General features: G+C 39.5%; 2 protein-coding genes across 11 annotated transcripts in view; both read right to left on the bottom strand.

Moving 5' to 3' along the window:
• arhgef1 (Rho guanine nucleotide exchange factor 1) overlaps positions 1–15,069 on the bottom strand; it is a 51,260-nt gene extending 36,191 nt beyond the window's left edge. For 5 of the 6 annotated variants that reach the window (XM_023330309.1, XM_023330312.1, XM_023330311.1 and 2 more), the window contains exon 1: positions 14,969–15,069. The gene's annotated coding sequence lies outside the window, so the exon portion shown is untranslated. The remainder of the gene's footprint in view (positions 1–14,968) is intronic. The other variant, XM_023330310.1, reaches the window with a different exon arrangement.
• Positions 15,070–17,202: 2,133 nt separating this feature from the next.
• Positions 17,203–24,930, bottom strand: part of LOC102216679 (ETS translocation variant 3-like protein) — a 66,057-nt gene continuing 58,329 nt past the window's right edge. For all 5 annotated transcript variants that reach the window (XM_023330420.1, XM_014472333.2, XM_023330422.1 and 2 more), the window contains exons 6-7: positions 22,112–22,241; positions 17,203–20,723 (exon numbers count right to left, since the gene is read on the bottom strand). In XM_023330420.1, coding sequence (XP_023186188.1) covers positions 19,912–20,723; positions 22,112–22,241 — 942 coding nt within the window. In that variant the 3' untranslated portion in view covers positions 17,203–19,911. The remainder of the gene's footprint in view (positions 20,724–22,111; positions 22,242–24,930) is intronic.

Raw genomic sequence — 24,930 nt, 5'->3', positions numbered from 1 at the left:
TGAAGAAGGTCAGTTCCCTTCTACAGAGTACACGCTCCTGCTCTAACTAAACTGGACTGAGTGGTGCATTCCAGCATATGGCACGGTTCGGACAACAGATGGAGACAGTGTGAGTTTCAACACCAAGCAGACTTTTTTCCCATCCCCTCACAATTACATCAAAGTTGGCATCAGTTCTCCACCATTGGGTCTCCTCCTGGCTCATGCAGCGTGCACGAGGTATTCAGTCCCAGAAGTGCAGAGATCAACTGTGGTGTTCCTGAGAGTCGGCAGCTGACCCCTGCTCCTCCCTCCCATCACATTCCACTACTAACTAAGTGTCAGGTGGCATCAATGTAATGATAGCCATCAAGCGTGTTTGCCTTTGTGTGTATTTGAGCAAAGACTACGCTCGTACGTGTGTGTGTGCGTGAGGGCGTGTGCGTGTGTGTGGAGGCTGCCGGTGTACCGGTGGGTGTGTGTGACAACTGGCCTTTATAAGAACATTCCTTCTCCATTGCTGAACAAGCTGAGGTCTAATACAGTATGAAGGCAAGCTAAAATAAGCAGCTGCCTCTTTATTTAGACTGAATGGCAGCAGAGTTCAGTATTAAATATTTCCAATAGGGTCAGTGCAGGCTAATGATAATCCACCAATTCTTACATCAACTCTTATGTAAATCCTTTAGCAACTGTGGAACTGTTAAAACAATTGGAAGTTAAGGTGAAACCCTTTTGATCTGGACAGGATTAGGAGCCAAACTCTGCCCCTCGCCCAAATGTGGGCCTCTGCAGCACCCATACCTCAGTAGTAGAAGAGGCTAATAGCTCTTAATCAAGATGTAACTGCATAACAGTGACTGTGAGACAGGCGAGTGACAAACTGGTGCTAGCACCAAATACCAGTAACAGGACACAACTGTGCAACAACACAACCTAACCTAAAAGGATACCGCAAGTTCTCATAAAATGACCTATCGGCAGCAAAACGGGACCTTGTTCACAGCCTCAGTGCAACACTAATAATAAAGTATGAGAAAACTATGACAAAAATAGTTTCAATCATGCATCATAGTGTAAGATGATAAGCTCTAAAAGTGTTTTTCTGTTTTAATTAGGATGTGCAATTTTAAGAATATAATGAAACTTATTATTCATAAATATTGCAATTAGAGTAGCACAATCAAATTGCAGCAATCATTGCAATAACAATATGGTGCTGGGTGCAACATTTTATAAAATATTATATTAAGTGCACCACATTCAAAATGTGCATGCCAGTCCTGCTGGATGGACCTTCACTCAGCTGATAAGTATGTTGTTGGCATGCAAAGGTCAATAGATAATCAAACAAGGTCGACTGTATTCATGCAAACCTTTGCAATTGCAGTAGTGCATGCACTGATAATGCATGCATTGCCCTATACCTTGCAAACCACTCAGTTTTTAATTGAATGCAGATGCATTAGTCATCTGATGCACCCTTAGTTTGCAGCAGATGACTGAGTAGTCACAGATATTTTGTAAGCTGTGCATGAATGACAACAGAAGATCAGGGTAAAAATCAATCATTCAGTTCTACTCTTGGATCTGTAAGAGTATGACTTGCCCACTTCTCCTTTTTTTTGTCCTAATGGCCAGCGTTTACTAAAGTTTGAGTCAGACGTAGGGTTCTCACTCAAACTTTGGCAGACTGAGTAAATATTGACCCTTTTGATCTTTGTTGCAAGACAACTTGCAGACCAACTGAGCAGGTCTAACAGTTTCTGATTCCATTAAAAATAACAAACAGGCCTAATTATCCCAGGCCGATATGATTATCAGGGATTGTGACACACCCTAGCTGAAGAATTACACTTATCCTCTTAATTTACTGTAGCTCAGGGGCTTTTCGGGCTGTTACTCATAAGCATGTTACGGCTAGCAAAAGAACTGCATTGCATTGCATTACCGGGTATACCAGCTTTTAAATTCCTCATCGAACCGTCAACTTGTTTTAATATTAATATAAATTTTAATGCAATTATTAGAAGAGTAATTGATCTCTTATGTGTCCCCATGTATTCTACTCTCTGTGCTTTCCGTTGTTTGATAGCAACACAATAACCTAAACAAAACGTGTTCTGATTAGCACATCTTTCAGTTTCTGAAATGTAGAGATGTCTTTGAAGTTGTGACTGAAATGAGCTCTAAGTGCAGGGACTAAAAATAGAGCGGCGGTTGATGGCTGCAGCTCGGACAGCTTGTACTGCTGCTGCCGCTTATCTGCCTCATTCATCAGGCCAGAGACCCTCATTAACTATGACCAGGGGATTCCTACCAGAGCTGCTGCTGCTAACCCACCCCTCCAGCAGCTCCACCCTTAGGCGCCTCAACACAGACCAAAAAAGAAAAAAGCTCTGGCAAATAAAGAGGCATACAGACAGGAAGTGGGTGTAATTTCCTCAGGAAGCTATCAGAGCCATTTCCTGTATAACCAATCACATGAGAAGAGAGTGAGAGAAGGCGAGACACAAAGAAAGAATCAAGAAAGAGAGTGAGAAATTTTGTAAAACATGGAGGCCACAAGTGTTTCCGTAAGAAGCATGACAAAAATGCATTCAGTTTCATTTCAGGTTTACTTGAGCAAAACTGAAATGATTCAATTTTGAAAAGGATGAAGCTCCAGTAAGATAGTCTAACCTAAACGAAACGATGGATAAACAAAGATGCTGGAATACTGAGGTTAATCTGACTTTTTTGATGATTCAAGCATAATATTTGAAATCTTATGAACATGAATCATTTTCAATTAGCAAGATGAGAATATTTTGTTTCTGTTTCAAGCTTGCTCTTTTTAAAACGTGTTTGCCGAGGCGTTTCTTAGCAATGCAATTTCTGAGGAAAAGACTTGCTGATGCACAACAAAACACCTGCACTACACGTAATCCTAACAGTTCAAATTCCATCAATAAACTGACAGACAGAAGATAAGCAAACAAAACCTTCAAGACTGCCTCTTCACCTCCGCAGAGGATCAACTGAAGGAGGGAGGCCTGTAATAGCTTTAGGTCACAGTGTAATCAAAGGTGCTCCAGTAAATGCCTCCTCCACATTGGCAGATGGCAATGATCATGTCTCAACCCCAGCAACGACCAACAATGTTGTGCATGGACGGGATGTTAGTAGCAAGCTACTGCTTTCCAAAAATTACACTGCTTCACATTTGCTGATTGACTGTTTGAAGGAATAAACCGGACGTCTGACGAAGAAACCGAATTGAAGATCAGAATAACCTGCAATGTTTCAATGGACGAAAGTTGTGCATTACAGGAAAGCTACTTAGTGGAGCCAAATGAATTAGGTTATTTAATGTTTCAAAAGAAAATAAGCACAGAAGATGGTTCTAACGGCAACATTGGGAAGTTGATAGTTCAGTGAAACCTGCAGTTTATTTAGTCTTACAAATTGTACAATTATTTTGTAAACTTGCATAACTAACATAACTTTTCAGATGTTTTATAATGGCATAATTGATCATCAAAAAATACTTTGCAAACAAAATAAAAGGAGGGATGGTAATATGAGATATGGAGGAGAGGTAGGAAGGAAAAAGAGGAAAATGGTTCATTCTGAAATAAGAAACAAAGCAGCAGCAGAGGAAACACTTTAAGGAACAGGCAACGGAAATATCCAAGTATACGCAAGACATTTTGGCAAGTACAAGAAGAAGGTAAGTATCCAAAAACTGTTAGGTAATACACATCAGAGTTTGCTAATTACACATCTGTTTCCAAAAGTCAGCAAAGCATAACCAAGCACACACCCTCGGCTTGTCCAACCTTGACCAAGCAGCTCCATCTGCAGCTGGCAGAGCTCCGAGTTCACACACCCAAAACACCTCTCTGACTAGAGTGCATGTCTCCTGTGTATGAATCTGTATAGAACATGTATCCTTAGTTTGTAATATAAATAAATATATAGTGTGCCTTGACCCACTAGCTCATGTTCTCTCATGCTACTTTATATGAGCCAAAGAGCCTAATTGGGAAATGGCTGAAAAGAATGGCTAAAAATATTTTAAACATCTTAAAACTGTGGTTTGATAATACAATAATACTTCAAACTCTGAACATCTCATGGAAAGAGAAATGGACATATGACACAAGATATGGCTGTCCACCTCATCTCTACATTTCAGCACAGGTAGGAGATGGGACAAGATGGCAGCAAGGAGAGCATTACTCAGAGAAGCAGTGAGGAAGTGCATGGTAACTCTGGAGGAGCTGGAAAGACCCACAGTGAAAGATTTACATTTATTAAAATACCTGGCCTTTATGGAGGAAACTGAAGCAGAGACCCTTATTTTCACAAACAGTTGAAAACCAGTGTTTTTTCACTTCACATGATGCACTAACTATAACCTTACAAAATGTAAAAAAAAAAAAAAAAAAGAAGAAAAGTTCCAAGGATGCAAGTATTTTTGCAAGACATTGGAAGTAGAACATGTCCACAGATGCAAGAGGCTAATTTCTAGGTGCTCCTTGGCTGGTGGATAGTAATATTCCTTGAACAGGATGGGCGGATGTGTGGATGTGTGAAAAGTGAAGGATCTGAAAATAACTTAAAGGTAAATACTCTGAACTACACATCACACATGTAGAGCATGTTCACAACCCTAAATCAGGATTTGTAACTTAAATCACATCAAATTTGTTAAGGATGCTTGATGTGATCAGTGTCTTCAGTTCAACTATTGACTTAGATAAGATCTTAATCTGATGCATGTGTGGCAGACAGCTGAAACTACTAACTTGTATTACATCAAGGCTGTGCGCATCAGCATTGCTGCTGGCTACCGTGTTGACCTTGTGGCCCCTTTGGACAACCACAGAACAAAACTTCCATATCATACTTTTGTTTTTCTCCCCACCCTGACATGTTTGCTTATTTCACACATACAAGGACACAAATACTTTTTAACATAAGCTTCACTCGCCGACAAAGTATTTTACAAAGTCTAATTAGGTTTCTAGTACTGAATGCGGATATATTCCTACCACTTTGCAAAATAATACAGTTATAATACAGTTGGCACGTGTCACATGACTCCTAACTCTTTATGCAAGCAGTAATACACCAAAGTTGACTTAAAACAAAAAAGGTCAGGAGTTGCCTTTATTCAGTGACCCTCACACTTGGGAGTTAAAATAGAACCTGAAAGGAAACTCCGTCTAAAACTTGAAGTTGGACATTTCTGGGGGGCGGGGGAAGCAGCCTTTTGTTTAGTCAATCAAGACGTTAAAGGGAATGAAACCATTTCTGACTAACTTCGTTCTTTAATCTCAAACATAAGCTTTGTGATGACAACAGTACAACAGGACTGATCCTAAGATGTGGGCGTTTACAAGACAATCTAATAACAGACACAGGGGAGGTGAATTGTGGGAAATGTCCTGGAGGTTTGTTGTTTGTCTCTAGACTAAACCTCTGCTGCATCACTATAGGCTAAATCTCCTGAAAATATGCATAAACTTCACAAAGGCACTCAGCTCTTTATACATCATCGCTTTAGAGATAATTTCTCCAAAACAAATTAGGCTTCCAGAAAACACAAGTGTCCTAATTTAAACTGTTAAAGATAAGCCTTAATTTTTTCACAGATAAGAAATTTCAAGATAACGTCTGCCTGTTATTTCAGTGTCATAGAAAGGGTAAAAGAACAGCGGCTGCAGCTTTTTACAGGGAGCAAAGTTATCCCGGAGATCTTGTCGCTGCCCTGACAGTCGGCAAACACACCAGCAGCGCGTACAGGGTGAGATACTGGAGATACTGTTGCACAGCTGACTGCATGTACGAGGAAGTCAGATCATGAGTTGGTGAGAAAGGGAGTGGCTCCTCCTTAGCGAGGGTGTTAAGAACATGACAATATGTCTAGTCAGGCCTATTTCTCTCTGCGCAAATGAACTGTATCCCTGCCATTCATTTATATGCCCCTAAAGTTGTCCCTTTTTCTTCTCTTCTAACTTTCTCCTCCTCCTTGTCTTGCCTAACTAAAGCACCTCCTTCTATTTTCACTCTGAGACAGCCAGTGCATTCATAACAGGTCGACAAGAGCCAATTATATAATTTAACAAGCATTACATAGCTGCTAAAATAAGATTATGGCCAATAGCTAAAGAAAAACACAAGCAGGATTCTTTTTTTGTTTTGTTCATTGCTTCACACAGCATGCCTTACACGCTGTTCTTTGTTTTTGCTGCAAAAAGGAAACATACTCCTGTAACATTGTTTTAGTGCAATAAGCTTATCGTGGTTTTCCTTGGACTCGGCTGCTGCAGGGAGTCGATGACCTTCTATTCAGACATTTTTAATGATATTGAACAGCCACATCCCCCTAAATGTCTGCACAAGGCTTTCCAGAGTCTGTTTACATTGTAAAGATGATAAACGAGGTATCCCAAATAACAAGCTGCGAATTTCTCCCACATCCCTGCACACACATCCAGCACAGCTTAATAGGCTTTTGGCTTATTTGCTTGTTTCCTTTCAGCTAAAGCTAACTCCAGTCTCCTTCTCCAACTAGCTGCCGCCCCCATCCGCTCTCGCCTCCTCACCCCCATAAAGAGGTCAATGGCCTCATGGAAACAGTTGATAGGCCGGGGGAAATCGACTGGCATGGATTGGCAGTTCAGAGTGAACCTCCAGCTTGGCCTAACTGCTTCCATGTGTATGCGGGAGAGTTTGGGTATGTGTGCAGCTGTAATTGCCAAGATTAAACAAAGAAATCTCTGATTAGCCTTTTTTGGCAAAAAAGAAAGAAAAAAAAACCTGACCCTGACTCATTCAGTCGTTCAATTATGTGCATTAGCGTGTGCAGCAGGTTCATCTGAGCTTCAGCTGATTTAAAAAAAAGGCACCAAACAAAGCTGAAATACCGGGGTTCATGTCAAATATTCCTGGAAGGAATGTCGGGCTATCCAGAATCAAAGCTTGTAAGCCAAAAATGCCTCTGCACTCACACAAAGGTGCACCTTGGCTCACAATGCTGAAAATCTTAGACCCATGATGTGCATAACAAAAAGGCAATAAATGACTCAGCCCAGTCCTTATACCGTCTACGAATAATTATATCGAACGCTACTTTTTAGAAGTGCATTCATATCTAAGGAGAAAAAGTAACTTGGCTCTGACCAGTGCTGACATTTATTACTCAGTAAAATAAACTCAAGTGAAAACAGATCTCTCCTCATTTAGCGTCATGTTTCAATAGCTTTGAAAAAGCATCCAGATTAGCCACAAAGCATTGATGTAGATGCTGTTTTTCACACCAAGCCACAAAGAGAGAGAAAAAACACTAGGAGCTGATTAGAATCGCGAATATTGACTTACTTTCTTTACAATAGCAAACCTAACAGTACAGATGAGGCAGTTAATCAGTCAGAGATCTGAACCAATCAGATTTTCACTTGATTGACTGACTGGTGATCAGCAGGTCAGTTACTGAATAATCAGATTTTTTTTGCATCAAAACAAAGAACTCCAACAATGTCCAGGTTGTAGATGCATAAACTAAAAGCATGGATTACTTAACATGTGTTATATAATATACATATATACAGTACACACTCAATACAATAATGAAATCAATCTAAATTGTAATCCGTAGCTCAGACTACATAGAAAATCAAACATTAGTATCAGCCAGAAGCAGCCCAACTGTTTAATCTCTACTTAATATGTTCCATGGAGGCCTTTTAATAATTCATCTGAATAAACTAAGAGAAATGCAAAAGAATGATTACCATCTCATATGAAGATGGCAGAATTTAATATAGTTATCAGATAAAGTAGCAAGGAAAACAATATTTCAAGAGGTCCAACTATATAGAGAGAAGGCTGTTTTTATCCTCTGGCCTCCTAATGGATGATGCAATATAAATAGTCTCCATCTAATAACAATGGCATCCAAATGATTTTTGGTATGTTACAATGCCAAAGCACTCCTCAAAAAAGGTTTTAAGAAATGATATACATATTATTTTAAGCTGGCAATGATTTCCTGCTTTATTTTTGTGGCTTTCCCCTCCACTAATTTATTTGTATGTGTATGATTTCAGCATGCAGAACTCTCACACATGTCATGTTTGATTAAAGTTCAATCTGCACCAAAAAACACAAACTGCAAGCTTAAATGATAGGATGGGGTTATGTTTAGGTCATATAAAATGATAAATCCTGGTGCCTAATAACAGAGTGGAAATGTTTACTTACAGAGTTGTAGCCCGTGTGTGAAAAACAGACATTTATTACATTAAGACTAATACAGGACCCATTGTTTGGGAATGCCACAGTTCAACACACAATCTAACACACTGTCCTCACACATTCACTTCACTGAAGGACCTTTCAACCCCCACGCTCCTCAAAAGTAAACATCGTCTGCGGAGTCCAGTCTCGCTTTTTCCACTCAGACCATCAAATGAAAGAGCTCATTCTCTGTTTCCTCTCACTCACACACACTCTGTCCCATCAGTTCGCCAGCCATCCGTCTGACTCACACTTAACCAGATGGATGTAACCCTTTCCACTTGGCACTTTCCCCTCCCCTCCCACGGTATGCAAAGAAACAAACCGCTGCAGCTTCAGGTTAAACTTCCACAGATAAAAACCTCTAATCTTCAATTGGACATTTAAACTAGACTGCATTCAGCATCTGTGGGGTCCGAGGCGGTCATTCACTTAAGTATGGGAGGGTGGGTAGGTTAACGTCACCCCTGCAAACACTTCGACCACACATGCTGTGAGGTGAACGGGCCTCCTTATCTGACTCAACAGCAGAGACTGGCAGGTGAATACACTGAGGGTCTTGTGTGAGCAGATTCCTGCCTCATGAAGGTATCAGGAAGGAAATCATCATAATAGATGATGAGCATGCTTTCATTGATTATTATTGTCAAATATTACCTATATGATGCAGAGCTTGTGCATTATAATTTATGACAAGCAGGAGAGACAGATCAAGGTTAGTGACGGCTCTGAGAACAGGTGAGAAAATGGGATTTTATAATAATTTGAAAGAGGATCAAATGTTGCCAACCAGGCAGTGCATGTGATTAAAAGCTTTAAAAGGTTTACTAAGGTGCATTCCCACCAGCCCTGTTTAGTCGGCTTTAATTGAACTCTAGTCCGTTTGGCCAGAAAGTCCGGTTCATTTGGGGTAGTGTGAATGTTTAATTAAACTCTGATGTGGACCAAAACAGCAAAACTCTGGTCCACCTTAAAACCTCAGTCTCTGTCTAGCTTAAATAAACTCCGGTGTGGTTTGAATGCATATGTGCGTGCTAAGCAGACCGGAGATTGCTCCAAAAGCAGGAAGAATACTATAACGCAGGGAATTCTGTTTAAATATTACCAAAACAAACGTGAGTCTAGCGCTAGCAGAAGAAAGGGCTTGTTATCTTTTAGCAAAGAGAGAGAGAGAATTCCTACAAGGACTACTCCATTTTGTTGTTTACACTTTGTTCGCCTCTTCTTCAGAGGTTTTCATGTTATTTCCTTTGGTGGTTCTTGGTTCAGCTCCACGACAGGTGAGAGGGTGAATAGGTTTTCAATTAGTTTGAATCATTCGACAGTGCAGTGTGAAAGTGAACTGGGCCTGAAAATGTAACAAAAGTAATTTTGGTCCCCAATAAAACAGAGTCTATTGGACAAGGAGGTGTGACTCAACAGTCTTTATTCTTCAAAGAAAAAAAGGAAAAGAAGATTAATCTACATAGAGTTGGCTGAGGCCAAATTTTGCAGATTTGTTTTAAATTGAGTGCCGGTATTCAGTTTTTGTTCCTACATACAACAACTGCACAATAAATCTCAGGAAATTCTGATCTGACCTGTTTAGTTTTGGTGGTCTGCCCTTTTTCTGGAGTTGGCCCTATCTAAGAACAAGTTTTTAAAAACAGTGCTAGTAGCCATTTAACATATTCTACTTTAATATATATTCCTCTCTTCGGGTTGTTTCCCAATGACCGAACTTAAAGAACCTACCAAATCAGCACACAATGTAACATGATCTACATCTAAGGTTTTAAATAGTTGCTTTGTTTGTTTTAGCCAATTCTAGTTTCAGCAAATAGTGATTGACTGCAACAAATCTGATAAGCTTGCTGAAAGGGGAAAAGTACTCAAAGAAAATGGTGAATGAATCAAAGTAAATAAATTGATGCATTTATTTTCTTGTGGCCTGAAGTCAGAATGTGTCAACAGCAAAATGATGGTGTTAAACTCTACGTAATAAATCCGCTGCTGTAGCGCCAATGATCAAAATTATATCCACAGAGTAACAGCCTAGGCTACATAGAAGACGAGGGAAGCGTAGATAGAGCAAAATAAAGTCACACAAACAAGACTTTCCTGTTTTTTATTTGGTTAATGGGAAGGTATCCAAAGTTACTAAAAAAAAAAACAAAGTCAGCTCAAATTATTCCAAGTAGTCTATCAATGTGAGACGTTTATGTCAGAGTTTCATCTGGAGTACCTTTTAAAAGCTGTTTAAATAACCTCATCACATCCTCAAAGCATCTGCAGTGGGCCATTTAGATAAAAAAAAAACAACAGGATAATAAAAATGAAGCAGCTTAAAAGGAATTCAGTCATTGTTAAATTTACTACATTCACCTGTGGCGGCATGTCCCCTGTTCTGGGTTGACATTATTTCCATTGTTCTGTCTACTTCTGTTGCTCTAATGGACAAAAGAGGCAGTTGACCTCAATATGACTTCCTCCCATAAAATGTCTGACAATATTTTTCAAAGTTCAACTCAACCAGCAAGCACAAACATGTAATGCATAGATACCTATAAATAGATCTATACCTCAGTATCTGCAAACCATGAAACAATGCTTCACCAACCCCTGGAGGTTTTCCACGTTCTGGCACACTACAACCACTGACCGTGCATTTTATTGAGACCTTATGTGAAAGATTAACATTAAATAGTGCATAACTTTGTAATCAATGCTTGAGTCAACATTATTTAAAATCATAAATAATGATTGTTTCTGCAGCTCTCGGTCACCTTTTCTCCTCTAAACGACTGAACTTTTCTGCCTATTCTTTTAACAAGAAAGTTCTTGTCAGATTGGATGGAGAACATTTATAAAACGCCTTTTTTTAGATTTGTCAGCGATTCTCTATTTGATTGACATCTGAACTTTGACTAGGACACTCTAACACAATAATATGCTCCAACAGAAAACACTCTGCAGCTTTTCTGATCACATGTTTAGAATTACTGTCCTGTGGGAAGGTGAACCTTGACCCCATTCTCAAATGGTTATTAGCTTCTATCAGGTTTTCTTCAGTGATTGCAGACAAAGACAAGCTTCCCCGTAGGATGATGCTGTCATTCCATATCTCAACAATGGGACACCTGGTTCAGTGTAAAGTGCAGTGTTAGCCTTCAAGGCCAACAAGATAAATGTATAAATTTGCTGATTTCTAAACTGCAGCAGGTTGCAGTGGATCTTATTTAGGTGTAAACAAGGGGTTGAATCCAAGTATAAGACATACATTTTTTTAGATATTAATTTAAGGAAAGTGAAAACAATTCATCTTTCTCCATCCATTCTACAAAAAAATATTTCTTTGTGTTGGTCAATCACAAAATAATAAACCAAACTGTGAAAGAATACTTTCTGTACTCTAATACTAATACAAAGACTGTTCAAATCAAAATGATCTACTTTAACAACTTAACTAACCGCTCACAAATCTTCTTTTGTACATTTAAATCCATGAGCGATCTGTGCAAACAACTGCAGAAACACACTGTGGCACGTTGCAGCTTGCTGCCTCACAACAGCACCGAGAACAGCTGTGGTTTTTAGATCGGTTTTAACTTCTGTTGTAGGTGCAGCATGGCAAAACCACCTTCCCGTCAACTCCCCTGCATGCTTATTTGTGCCTTCACCCCCACTCCGAACACTGAGCTCATTCAGGAGGAATCAGTGGACTTCGGTGCTGACCCGCGGAGACGAGAGGAGCAGCCCGGTCCGTTCTGTCTCTCATTATCTGCTGCCTGTTCGTCAAACTAACTGCAGCCAGAGAAGAATACCTGCGTTCACTTTGAAGTCCGTGCCTGACTACAGTAAATTATTAGCTCTCCTGCAGCACAGCTCCAGGCCCTCAAGACACCCCCAGGCTGTTCAACTGTGGGTGCCCTTACCTGTCATTCCAGCTGTTGGGCATCTCTCATTGAGGCTGACAACTATTACGCCTTGCAGTGGTACTACGCAGGTTCATCATTCTACTTTCTGAGAGGCAGTTGATGTGGGCGAGTTTATGCAGGTCTATAACAATGGATAGAGCGAGAGACAGGGAGGTTGGGGGTAGAGGTAAGGGGAAGAGCGGCACTGCAGCTCAAAATAAATAGCCAACATTCCTTTAAAAGGAAGCGAAGGTAGCCTTTGGGTTCCAGACAAGCCTTAACTTGCAGAGCATGGGTAAAAGAAAAGAGATGACAAGTGCAGCGCTCCTTCCAGTCTGACAGAGTGCAACAGGAAGTGGCAGGGCCTGCTTCACATGGGGCTTCTCGAGTGCAGCGCCTGGCTGAGAACACGTCACAGTCTCCAAAACCACCAGCGCCAACCAACACCCTTCCCAAACAGCTAATAACGAGCAGACTCAATCGTTCTAAACATCCAAAAGGGAAAAAATTAAAACAGTTTGCCCTGACAGAAGTTCAGGAGAAATACTCACACAAGAGTGACAAACTGGCTCCACAACCTTTTCTTTGGAACGTATGATTAATAAAATCTTAACCCACAGCGTCTCACCAACTGAATCTTCAGTCGATGACGGCAATCGGATAATGAAACTGCTCTGCTAGACGAACAGTAATTGGAGCTTCCTGTGAAGGCAGGAAACCCTCTGCAGCGCTGAAGGAAGCGACGTCCGTTAGGTTTCGCAAGGCAAAAATCATCACTGACAATCAATTATGCATAGACACAGATTATTGACCTATGTCTGCACTGAGGCGCCCAGTCTATACCGTCTGATCTGATGATGAGTGGTACAGAAAGGCAGCAGGAACCCACAATTTCTCATGTTGAGCAAAAACAGCATTGAGGGAAAAACAGCTGATTAGATCTGGTATTTGTTGTTCCAGGGACTGTGACTGAATGCTTGTTTTAAAATTACAGATATGGCATTAAAATTCTATTCAGCAATGGCAATATAGTACAATGACTACACTTCTCTGCAGAAGAACATCCACGGCCTGGCTGATGAGTGAACAAAACCTGGCAGGGTCAAGGAAATAATTCATCCCATGCACAAAAGGAGAGGTCTCACAATAGGACAAAGATCACAAGCCAACGTCTTTGTTTCTGACCTAAATTTGTATCTCTATATCTATTCATACCTCTGGATATTTTACCTTTGTCATGCTGTAAGTGCAAACGTGAATGTAATTTAGCCAGTAGTTGGCCACTACACTAAAGTGGCCTTTATGGTGGACTGGGATGAAAAAAGACATAAGAAGTGTGTTAAGAGTTTACCACAAGCAGTAGTCTGTTGTGACAGATGGGAACAAAAACAGACATTTTTGGCAAAAACACCAACCACACTGTGAAACACGGTTGTGACATCAGGCTGTGGGAAAAGACTACAAGAAAAGATGGTCAGATTTTAATAGTAAATGAGCATGGCTAAATATGGAGCAATTCTAGGGAAAAAAAATGCTATGTTCAAAGACTAAACACAGACTCAGCATCCAGGAGTACGATGACCCTAAACATACAGCCAGGGCTACAATGGAAACGTGTAAGCAAATTCATGGGAACCTTTACAGTTTACAGTTAACATCTTAAACTATTTTGCAAATAAAAATGTCCAAAATTGTTGGTTCCTGTAGTGCAGAGCTGGCGGACATTTATCTTCCACAGCATGCGGTTGTAAATGGTTTCATAACGTAGTGACTTAGCAGGGCTGAATATGGTCAACTTCTGCCTCTGCTGAGAAAAAGCATTCCACAACATGATGCTGCCACTATCATGTTTCAGCTGGAGGGTCTGAAATGTCGTTTGTTCACAACTGTTCTTAAACACCTAGAGCCTTACCAGCAGCTGACTTCACTCATATTAGCTTCCACACAGGTAAACTTTACACAGACAATTTGTTTGCAATGCATTTTATTTAGGTGCATCAGGATAAATGAAGATAAATTCATGAATACTTTTGTAAGGCACTGCAGCTTGTACGAACGTTGGCAGTTTTTCCCCAATTCCCTTCCAACGTTTTCTCACACCCAGACCCTTAACATGTAGCTGCATATGGTAACTGTTCTCAGAGCAGTGCCGGAGAACGCAGCTCTCATTTTTGCCAACTTTGAGCCTTGGTCGGCCTGCTTCCATTGAGCTACTTTGGCTTGATAAATTACAGAGAAAGGAGGGGCGAGCGGGGGACACTATTTGAGGGAGATAAAAACATAGATTTCACAAGGTCACCTGCAATAAACCTTCCACTGACAACCCATTACACAACAAGCCTCCCTTTGGGAATATTAAACTGATTTGTGGGTTTTAGGATAAAACCGAAGCCGACTCGAATAAATCCAGAAAACACACAACACAACTCCGCTGCTGCTACCTGAAGAAGTTTTCTCCCAACTGTCTGCAAACACAATGCTCCTGACAGCGAGTCCAGTGGCTAAGCAGAAATAGAAACCGTCCGTGTGGCATGCGAACTGTCTGAAATGTTGAAATTAAGCAGTTTATTAACGAGAATGCATTTAGCTGCAGTGCAGTCAGCCATCCGAGCACAGGATTCCTGTATGTGGACGCTACCGTCTGCCGCTCGGGCTGTGAGTGAGTGGCGAGGGGGAGCAGAGCCATTACTCTCCCGAGAAACAAATATCTCTTCCAATGGCGACTTTAGACTCACCAAGTAGAGGCGAAAAAGCTCCAATAGATCATTGTGTTGACTGGAAATGAGTTTAAATGATTTACTCACCGGCTAATATAGAGAAAACGACGGCCGTAGCGTTCTGATGGGTTTCCTGTTCGAAAGTTGCCGAGTGTCAGTGGAAGAAAAAAAAAAAAAAAAAAACACTACGCGGAAGTACACATCAAAAAAAAAGGAAAAAGCAAAGAAAAAAAGGGGCTCACTGCAACAAACTGTAAAAGTAACAAAGTGGTGTTTAAAATTAAGCAAATAGTTACATTTTATTTTATACTACTGTGAGACGATACTACTGTTTCTTTTATGTTTCTGTGTGTATTCCTAGTTTGCCCGTAATATAAAGATGTGAACGAGTTGTTTCCGCACTGTGTTACACAGTAAACAGTCCCCACCTATCCCTCTGCCAACCTGAGCCACATCTGGGTTTTCCAGGCCCAAATTTGTGTACATGATCATATTATTTTGGCCAAAATACAATATAACCAAGCTCACGTCAACAAATGCGCATATTCCCATAGAAAAGTGTGAATGGTGAATTTGTTAGATTCTTAGGGAAAGCTGGAATATTATATAAACAATGTAATTTAGCGAGCGATTTTTTAGTTATTAAAAAATAGTTTACATCTATGTCTATTTTTTAAAGATATACATAAAATATTGCTTATGCTGACATAATTTTAGTGTTAATTTAAACTAACTCTACTTTAATTAATTTGATAAGTTATATTGTTTTTTTTCCTTTCTATGAATGGCATTCCTTTGCTTTATGTGGCTGTTTGATGAGGTTGTGATTGTTGACCGGGCTTAGTGTCCAAAGTAAACATCTTCTTGATTAATCCTGTTTATTACATTCCCTTAGCGCCACACTGTGGAAAAACATTGCTCCTACTCAACCAGGGTTTTACTTACAGTGCCTGAAGAAACAGCTGACTTGAGCTCTAAGCTAAAATAAATAAATAAATACATAAATAAAATTAATAGAATTGCGTCCTGGAGTCAGGCACATGTTCTCAATAAACACAACTCATGAATGAATTTAAAGATGAATCTTCCGCAAGTAACTGAAAAAAAGTATCTAGAAGGACCTGCTAAGAAGGGAATAACTGCATCAGGTAAATCTATATATTTTTTTTTAATGATTTGCATCCTTGCAGAATAAAAAGAAAAGGATCATTTCAATGATCTGTAAACTGTAAAGGTGCAAGCATTGTGAGCAATTGGTCTCCATATTTCCTAAAAGCCTTGCTACAGCTAAAATGTAAAACATAGCGTTACACATACTTTTAAAAAAATGTTTTATTACATGAAATAGAAAATAAAAATATTTGGGAATAATTATAATATATACTACAATTATTATTATTATTATTATTATTATTATTATTATTATTATTATTATTATTATTATTATTATTATTATTATTATTATTATTATTATCATAATACCTGTATTTTATTTCAAAGCTACCTTGTTAACTTATTGAAGTAGTTATCACTGAGTTGTATTAAAAACAGTTTTATATCCTACAGCAATTAATGATGATTTAATTTATGAATGGATCTGTTTATTGCTTTTACCTAACATACAGATTTTCTGTTTAGTAATTTAGAAAAATAAATGAATCAGAGAAAAATGAGGAATAAAAAGTCAGACAAACACTTTTGAATATTCTTTTGCTTTTGAATATTTTTAAAGATGATGGATATTTTTTGTTAACTGATTTACAAACCAAATATTTTAGATGTATTTGTAGAAACTCTCAAATACTTGAAATTAATATCCCTTTTCTGCATGTGTATTTTCTGCACCTAAATTCCGATTTGTAAAACAAAGTAGACTAAGTAGGAGGAAAGAGCTATATATTTAAAATGTGGAGAAGAAGAAATAGAACATAATTTAAAAACAAATTATGAAGAACAAATTGCTCAAAGTTAAATGTTCAGCTTTCAGAAGCCCTTTAGATATTCAGGACAAAATGTGCACTGATAACGAAGGGCTTCTAAACAAAACTCAAGCACACATTTGATCAGTTATTTCTGGATTCATGATGTAGGCATAATTGTAATTGCCAATTACAATTACCAAAACATAATGCACTTCTCTCCATGTATTTACACACTCCTTTCACTTGAAGAACCATAATGAAAGTTTGCTCCCTTCCCATTTTGTCACCCTAATTGCTTTCACACAAGTCCGTTCATTCATTCCATAAACTCACCAACAGCCTGCTATCCAGAATAATATTTATTGCTTTTGAAGATATTAATCCTTTTCTTCTTCTTTTTGCAAATTCATTTTTTCCCTCTTTACAGTAAAATAAACAAAGATGATCAGTAGACTCACTGCATTGTCATTTTGTGATGTGTACACACACATACACACAGGAAGGAAACAGTATTTACAGCTTGGTATTTCACACCAGGGTGACTTGTGACCTTTCCCGGAACAACTCAACAAAACATAAAGCTTTACAGTAAGTTTACAATAGAGCTTTTACAACGGATCCTTGAAAGGGACACTGTCTGGCAAACCAAAAGCAGCTCAAATGAAGAAACTGTACAACAGTGTCAGAGAAATAAATGTTTTTTTTTTGCAATGTTTTGAAACGGTCTGTTTCTGCAGAGATGGAAAAAAAATAACACCGACTGAAAAAAAACCAAAGCAGATTTTTGGGGATAATTTAAAAAGATGCAAAGACCAATAACAGTAATATTTGACTAATTACAATAGCTTCACACTGGCTTAATGCTAACTAGAAAAAATACGTTTTCCAGTGCTTTTTTAAAATCCAAAGGTTTTTTCCCCACCGGGCAAGTCGTAAAAATGATGAAAGTGGACAATTACTGGAACTTGGGTTGACGGAAATCAGAAATCAAAAAGCATAAGCTAGAGCTCTTTCTTCGCTTTCAGATCGCAGATCTTCTTCCATTAATAGTTTAAACCTTGATACACCGACGCTTATAATTTTCCAACATGTTTAAATACTCAAGTAAATCACAACAATACAGGTAAATCTTATCATAGAGGAATGATAATTAAATGTCATGTACACCATATTAAAATATATACACAGAAATATTCATACAAATTTTAAACTGGTCCAGCTTACTCATCTGTCTTTTTCATTCCTGTTGGTAAAAAGTGCAGCAACAAATAAATATTCACAGAGTGATACAGTTGAAACTGAATAAATAATGTAATTTTTGTATTTGAATAAAAACACTGCGTTTACAAACAAAAAAAAATAAAACAATTTTTTTTGGAGGATCAGTTTATACAGAATACAGTGTGTTGAAAACATATTAAAACTCCTTTTACCTTTTCTTACGTTTCTTGGTCCCATAGCAATTACAAAATTCCAGATGTTCAATTAAAATGTTTTTGATCAAACACAAAGTAATGAATAGGTGAAAAAAAATCATGGTTTTCAAAAAGTGTGGTGTGCATTTATATTTAATAACCCCTTTACTGTGACACCTCTAAAACAAACAAAAAATCCAATGCAACAAGCAGCCTTCAATTGTCACCAAATTAATATTAAGACCTCAAAACCTACAAAGACCTGCCAGTGCAGCTAAACTGACAGAGAAACCAACAGAAGACCTGTGATAACTCTGGAAGAGCTGCAGAGATCCACAGCTCAGATACGATCTGTTGGCTGAACAACTATCGGTAGTTCACGCCACAAATCTGGTCTTTATGGAAACATGGCAACAAGAAAGCCATTAATGCCAAATTATCTTAAGAAGTCACCCCTACATGTAGGGAACATTCAAAATATGTGGAGGAATGTGATATTTTCAATGACACCAAAGTATATATATATTTTTTAACTAGATGCAAAGTGCTATGTGTGGCAGAAAACTAAGATCCTGAACGCAACATGCCTACTATACAGGATGAGAGCAGCAACATGATGTTGGGGTGTTTACTTCAGCAGGGATGGGGAAGTTAAACTACGGTCAATCCTCTGAGAAAACCTGCTAAAAGCTGCAAAAGACTTAAAACTGGAGCAAAGTTTCAACTTCTAACAGCACAGCAACCTTAGTCACACAACCAGAGGTACAATACAATGATTCAGATTCGTATGGATGAATTGTTTAAACCCTGTATCTATGGTGATATTAATGAATGCATTCCGTTCAGTTTGACCAAGCTGGAAATATGTTGTAAAGACGAGTGACAAAAAAACCCAAACAAGACTCCAGATGAGCAAAGTGGTTGAAACATTTTCCAAAAGACCAGCAGCTGTGATCGCAGTGAACGGTGGTTTTAAAATGTTACATTTAGGGTTGCTGATTACACATGCACACAACACTTTTTGGATTTTCAGCTGTAGAAGCATTTAAAACTTGCATTTTTTAAATGAAGAATTAATATAATAGCATACTAAAGTCTGTGCTTGTAGTGGGACGAAATGTGAAAAAGTTCAAGTGGTGTGAATACTTTAAAGCCTGTGAAAAGTATTTCCGAAGACAACCACTAGATGGCAACATTTGACTATGTCTTAATAAATTACATTTTAAACGTACTTAAATATGAATATATATGAAGTCCCAAGAAATCAAATGCATATTTGTAAAATTATATATTTTTTTAATTATTCCTATTTATTGGTGTATGCTCATATTTTTACAGCCAGAACTGATCTCCAATTTACCACCTTGTCCTCTTGTCAAAGCTCCACTACAGACAGCAAATTGAAGAGTTCTTGCACTCACTCAGTGTGAAAAATCAAAACAGAAAAGGCCAAATGAAAAAACTGACACCTTAACAGCTAAAAATATTGTATTCTAATCTTGAGGAGACAGCAGGGTGATAAGTTAAAAAACTTACACAGCAAACAGGGAAACAGCAGTTTCAGAAGTGGGGGACTGAAGTGCTTCACCTGGAAAAATAATAATCAGAAGTCAACAAAGATTTGACTGATTGCAACAGGAAAGAAGAAGAGAGTTATCAGAGCGTAGACCGGTCAGCATGATCAGAAAATGTCTTAGCTGTGGATCATTTTCAGAGTCTCTGCCTCCCTGTGTCTGTCATGCAGAGCCATGGAGGGAGAGAGTGATGGAGGCAGGGAAGGAGGTGGAGGAGTAAGGGGCATCAGGCTCTTCAACGGATGAGGAGACACCGGTGGGGGGAGTGAGGTGATAGGAGGAAGCAGGCTCCCTTTCTTTCCATCCAACACAAGCGGCGACCGGCTCACCAGGCTGGACTCTTTCCCGATGCCAAAGTCATGCTCGTTCTCGTTGTCCGAGCTGCAGTCGCTCAGATCCGTTATCTCCAGGTCTGAGTCTGATTCGGGGTCCTGCTTCACGCCACCCCTCCTCTCGGTGGGGCTCTGCTGGCCCGTCCCGGCTCCGAGGCTGACGGCTCCCAAACCCAGACCCAGGCCTGTGCTGGGAGGGTTTGCCTCCACCCTCTCCCTCTCCCCGAGTGTCGCCCCATTGCCGATGTCAGTCCGACCTATCGGCAGGCCGCCTGGGTAGGGCGGCAGGCAGAGCCGAGCCGGCTGACCACCCGCTGTGCCGTTTGTCCCGCCAGTCTGCCCCGGTGCTCCCCTTTCACCTCCGGCAGCCTCCCCTGGGGGAAGCAATGAGGAAAAGGGGTGAGGCAGCTGGGAAAGGCTGCTCTGCAGAGGGTTGGGGTAAAACTGGGAGGGGTAGAGGGAGCCAGGGGGCAGTTTGGGGCAGTTATTGAGAGAGAAGGCCCCTGGGAGGTATGGGTTGAAACTCCAGGGGTAGTCAAAGGGCGGGTTGCGGGGGTACGGGCCCAGCAGGGAAGGGGGTTTGGAGTAGCACGGGGCACCTAGGAAAGAAGAGACCCAGGAAAACAGAGGTTAACTCTCGGAAGGGGGCAAAGGTTTCCTGACTTACAAGATCCAAGAATGTTCACTAATTATAACTAGAATTTGCAATTCAAATCAGCAGCCATGGGGGCTAATTCTGGCACAGTTGCTTTCAAAAACCTGATGGTTCATTTATGCATGCCAGTACTGTGTTATACACCCACTTCACACTGCTGCAGAACAGATGTGAGCACAAAGAGTCTGCACTGCAGTAAAAAGTGATTAAACACAGCTCAGATCTTACAACTGATTATTATTATACATGGTTCTGAGAGCAAATATTAAAACAGATTTTAAAAATGTCAAATATGTTACTAGATAATATTAGATCAGACAAATGCGCTTCATTGTTGCACCGCATTTTAATTCAATTCCTTGTAAGCATCAGTTCATAACCCAAATAGGAGGTAAATCTGAGGTGAAGCTGCAATTCAATTTTAATGAACAAACAAATACATTGCCTCTCAACCAACCCGACTTCCTTCCAAATGACAACCAACTCAGAGATTCTGTCTCTGCTACACCCTCCACCTCTCTCCAAGTCTCACCCTTTCTCTCCCTACCACTCTGTTATTTACTATGCAGGGCTAATTTGACAGCGCTGAAGTCTGTGCGTGCTGGGCCTGGAGTAGCTGGCAGACACATGAATATTGAATCAGTCAGGCAGGCCTCACTTGCTTATGAAAACACAGTAATGGGCGCCCACAGGCCACAAACTGAAGCCTGCACCCTCAATTAGGGCCTTCCTGCCTGGGAAGGGATTAGGACAGCAGGGACACATGGGAGGAGAGAGGAGGGTGTGAAGGGAAGAAGGGGGGGATAGGACCTGAGGACAAACAGAGGAGGGAGGAGAGGTGCAGGTTGGGGTGTGTGTGCGTGTGTGTCTGAGTGTGTCTGTTTACATGCTACCTTCTCAAGCTTGTGTAGAAAAGAGATACAAGCAAAATCAGATGCATAAGAAGCAAATCCGCGCAGCGTTTGTTGACACTCGTTTGCATAGAAGAAGGAAGATGAGGATGCCAAGTTACGACTCAAAACAGGAAGATGATTTCTTCAACCTCGGTCTTGTCTCTTACCTCTGCTCGCCTGCATAATTCACAAGTTAACCTGGCCTCTCTCACCTGCAGCACAGCCTCACTGCAGGCTGCTGTGGGACCGCTATCGCTCTTATTTCCTTTAACAATAAATGTTCATGCCTCTCCATATCCTCAATCCTGACTCTGTTTTCCCCCTTTCTCTCCCTGCACCTCCTACCTTTTGTTTATGGTCTTTTCTCTTCTCAAAGTATACATTCAACTGTTTCTGGAACGGCTATAATTTCGTGCTAGAAACATCTCCTTCAACTCACCTGAACCGAGGAAAGGGAATGTGTCCAGTCTCAGTTTGTCTCCTTCAGGTCCCGGCGGTGCGGAGCCCCGATCAAACAGGGACGTTCCTCTGCCGCTGTCTGGCAAACGAGGAAACAGGGACTGGATGGCCTAAGAAACAGGAAGGGAGAAGAAAATGTTTAGAAATAGTTTTGATCTGCAAATATGAAATTTGATTTAACAATATTCATGTATTTTAAAATCCTTAAAACTATTTCTAAGATTTGGTTTACATTTTGTAATGTTACAACCACAAACCTCAATTTATTTAATTTGGGTTATTTTCTAATAGACAAACTTTAGTGAATAGTTGTGGAACTGAAAGGAAATTTGACATCGTTTTTAAAAATTTGACCAGCTTTGTACATACATTGTGCTCATTACAGCACTGTTGAAAATTATTTGTCCTTTTACAGATTTCTTGTTTTTGTTTTTTTTTGCCACATTTTATGTTTCATATAGTCAGATCTGAGAAAACCAGAGTAAATTAAATATATTTTACATAACTTTGACTCTTATTTGCAAAATTGTTTTATATATATATAACAGAAAGGGTCTGTTTAAGGTTGTATCTCAATCAGATTTAACTCCAGACTTTGACTAGGTCATTCCAAAGACTGTATTTTGTTTTCTCTGTGCCATTCAAAGGTGGACTTACTGGAGAACTTTGGCTCATTGTCCTGCAGCAAGATTTGGGTGTTTTTCCCTGTGTTTTTGAGCTTAAGATCAAAATGTGATGGCATTTTGTACATACATTATATGGTGTTGATATTTAGAAGTGTTTAATGGATTGTGTTATCACTGTTTTTATGTTATTGTTGTTAACGGTGTCTCCTGAAAATGATAGAATGAATCACAAAAAATGTTCCTGTATAAATAAAGGATTAATAATGATCACTTTATTTCATAATTTTATGGTACAAACTAGAAATGATGACACCAGTTGAGCTAAACCATCCAAGTTGAGGTGAACAATAAATATGATCAGATTTGACTGCATTTCACATCAGTTTTTGAATTTGTTTAGATCGGGGAATGAGGTAATGCCTTTTGAGATCTTTTGGCCTACTTTACTTTTCAATACAGGTCATACGTAAGTAATTAAGTAGTTAAGTAACCATGGCTACATGTGGTTTGTGAAACTGAACTTGGCTTTCAAAACTGTGGCAAATCCCAGATAATTCATGATTTAACAAGAGCCTGACATTTACAGCCAGATTAGACTTGAAAGTGTTTGTGTTTTTCTGTTAATAACTGAAATCCCCCATTATGTATTTACTCTCTTTGTCTGATATCAAAATTAGTTTGTTGGTCTGAAACCTTAAAGAGTGAAATAACAGCAACAACTGAACCATCTAAGGAGGAAATGTATTTTCATGGTTCATATGCTTACCACACTTGTTAAGTTTGGATTAATAAAAGAAAACTTTTTTCACTTCATGAACTACTTTGTATCAGTCTATTACATAAATTCCCAGTAAAATACACTTTAAAAAAAAGGTCAAAGGTCAAAGTTTAGCATGCTAAACTCCAATGCAGTTTAGCATGCATTGGAGCATGCTAAACTGAGTACACAAATTCCTATCCTTTGCTTCTGTACAGTGTTAAGTCAAATGTTGACAGCAGCACCCTACAGAGTGTGATGCAAACAGTGACACAGTCACAGCAAGGACAGGATAAAAGGGGACGCCATGGGACTCATTGTGAAGAGGGATGCAGAGTCTCAGAGATTCAAAGGCTGGAAAAACACAGAGTCAAGTGGAGACCAGCGATTAAGATTGTGGGGACAGAGGATAAACGACAAGAAGAGAAGGATTGTGGGCCAGTTTGAGTAAAAAGGACGCCATCAGGAAGTAGGACAGCTAGTGTGAGTCAGTATATGAGTGTTTTTTTTTGTTTTTTTTTCTTGAAACGTGATTGAGTGGGAGACAAGTTAAAGTGTAACAGCTGAACCTCTGGAATCAAAGGGACAAAGGTGGGATTTCTCTCTCCCCCTTTGCATAAAGCAAGATCGATAGTATCTGTCACCAAGTTTGAAAGTTGAGACTGTACTTCCAAGCTGGGAGATCTGCGTTGCTTAACAAACTGCATTAATGACCCACTATTGATTTGATCTGACACGGCCCCTTTGCTTATTTTTTTTTCTTTCTCTTTCTCCCATTTCTTTCATTTTCAGTCAATGACAGATGGATACACCATCGGAGACAGGGATGAGAGAAGGAGAGGGATAACGTCTTCTTTTGTTTTAAGGGCGACTTAAGATCGTCCTGCTCATGTCTCCTTCAGAGTCTGCAACTTCTTATCCCATCTGAGGGAAGGTGCAGATGAAGGATGGATGATTCTCCCTCCAACTTTCTAGTTCTTACCTGATTTCAATACGCTTTAACTTTTGTTGTTTCCAAGCTTGTCATATAAATATGTATATGTATCGCCTGAAAATTTTCAAACAGATTTCAAAAATATTTGAATACACGTAAAGGTTTTTCTTGTCCAAATTATTACACATCTACTTTATATTCTGACAGAATAAATCTGAGTACAATGCAACAGTCTCTCAGGGCTCATTGAGATGTAAGCTATAATCCCCAGCTTCCAGGACAATAAATAAAAGATGGGAGTGATGAGTGCTATTATTCTCTTGTAAAAAGAAAATACACAGGAGGGCAGCAAGAGACATAACAGCAAAAAATTACAAGAGTGAGCTTCGATTACCTGAAATGGATCATTGATAATAAAAAATTAAAGAGCAAAGAAAGGCGTTTGCCTCTATTTTACTGTTTCTTTCTTTGTTCCCAATTTG

Source organism: Xiphophorus maculatus, chromosome 3, assembly GCF_002775205.1.
Source record: "Xiphophorus maculatus strain JP 163 A chromosome 3, X_maculatus-5.0-male, whole genome shotgun sequence".
Lineage (NCBI taxonomy): Eukaryota > Metazoa > Chordata > Actinopteri > Cyprinodontiformes > Poeciliidae > Xiphophorus > Xiphophorus maculatus.
Note: the sequence above shows the minus strand (reverse complement) of the source record. Positions and strands in the feature narration are given on the sequence as shown.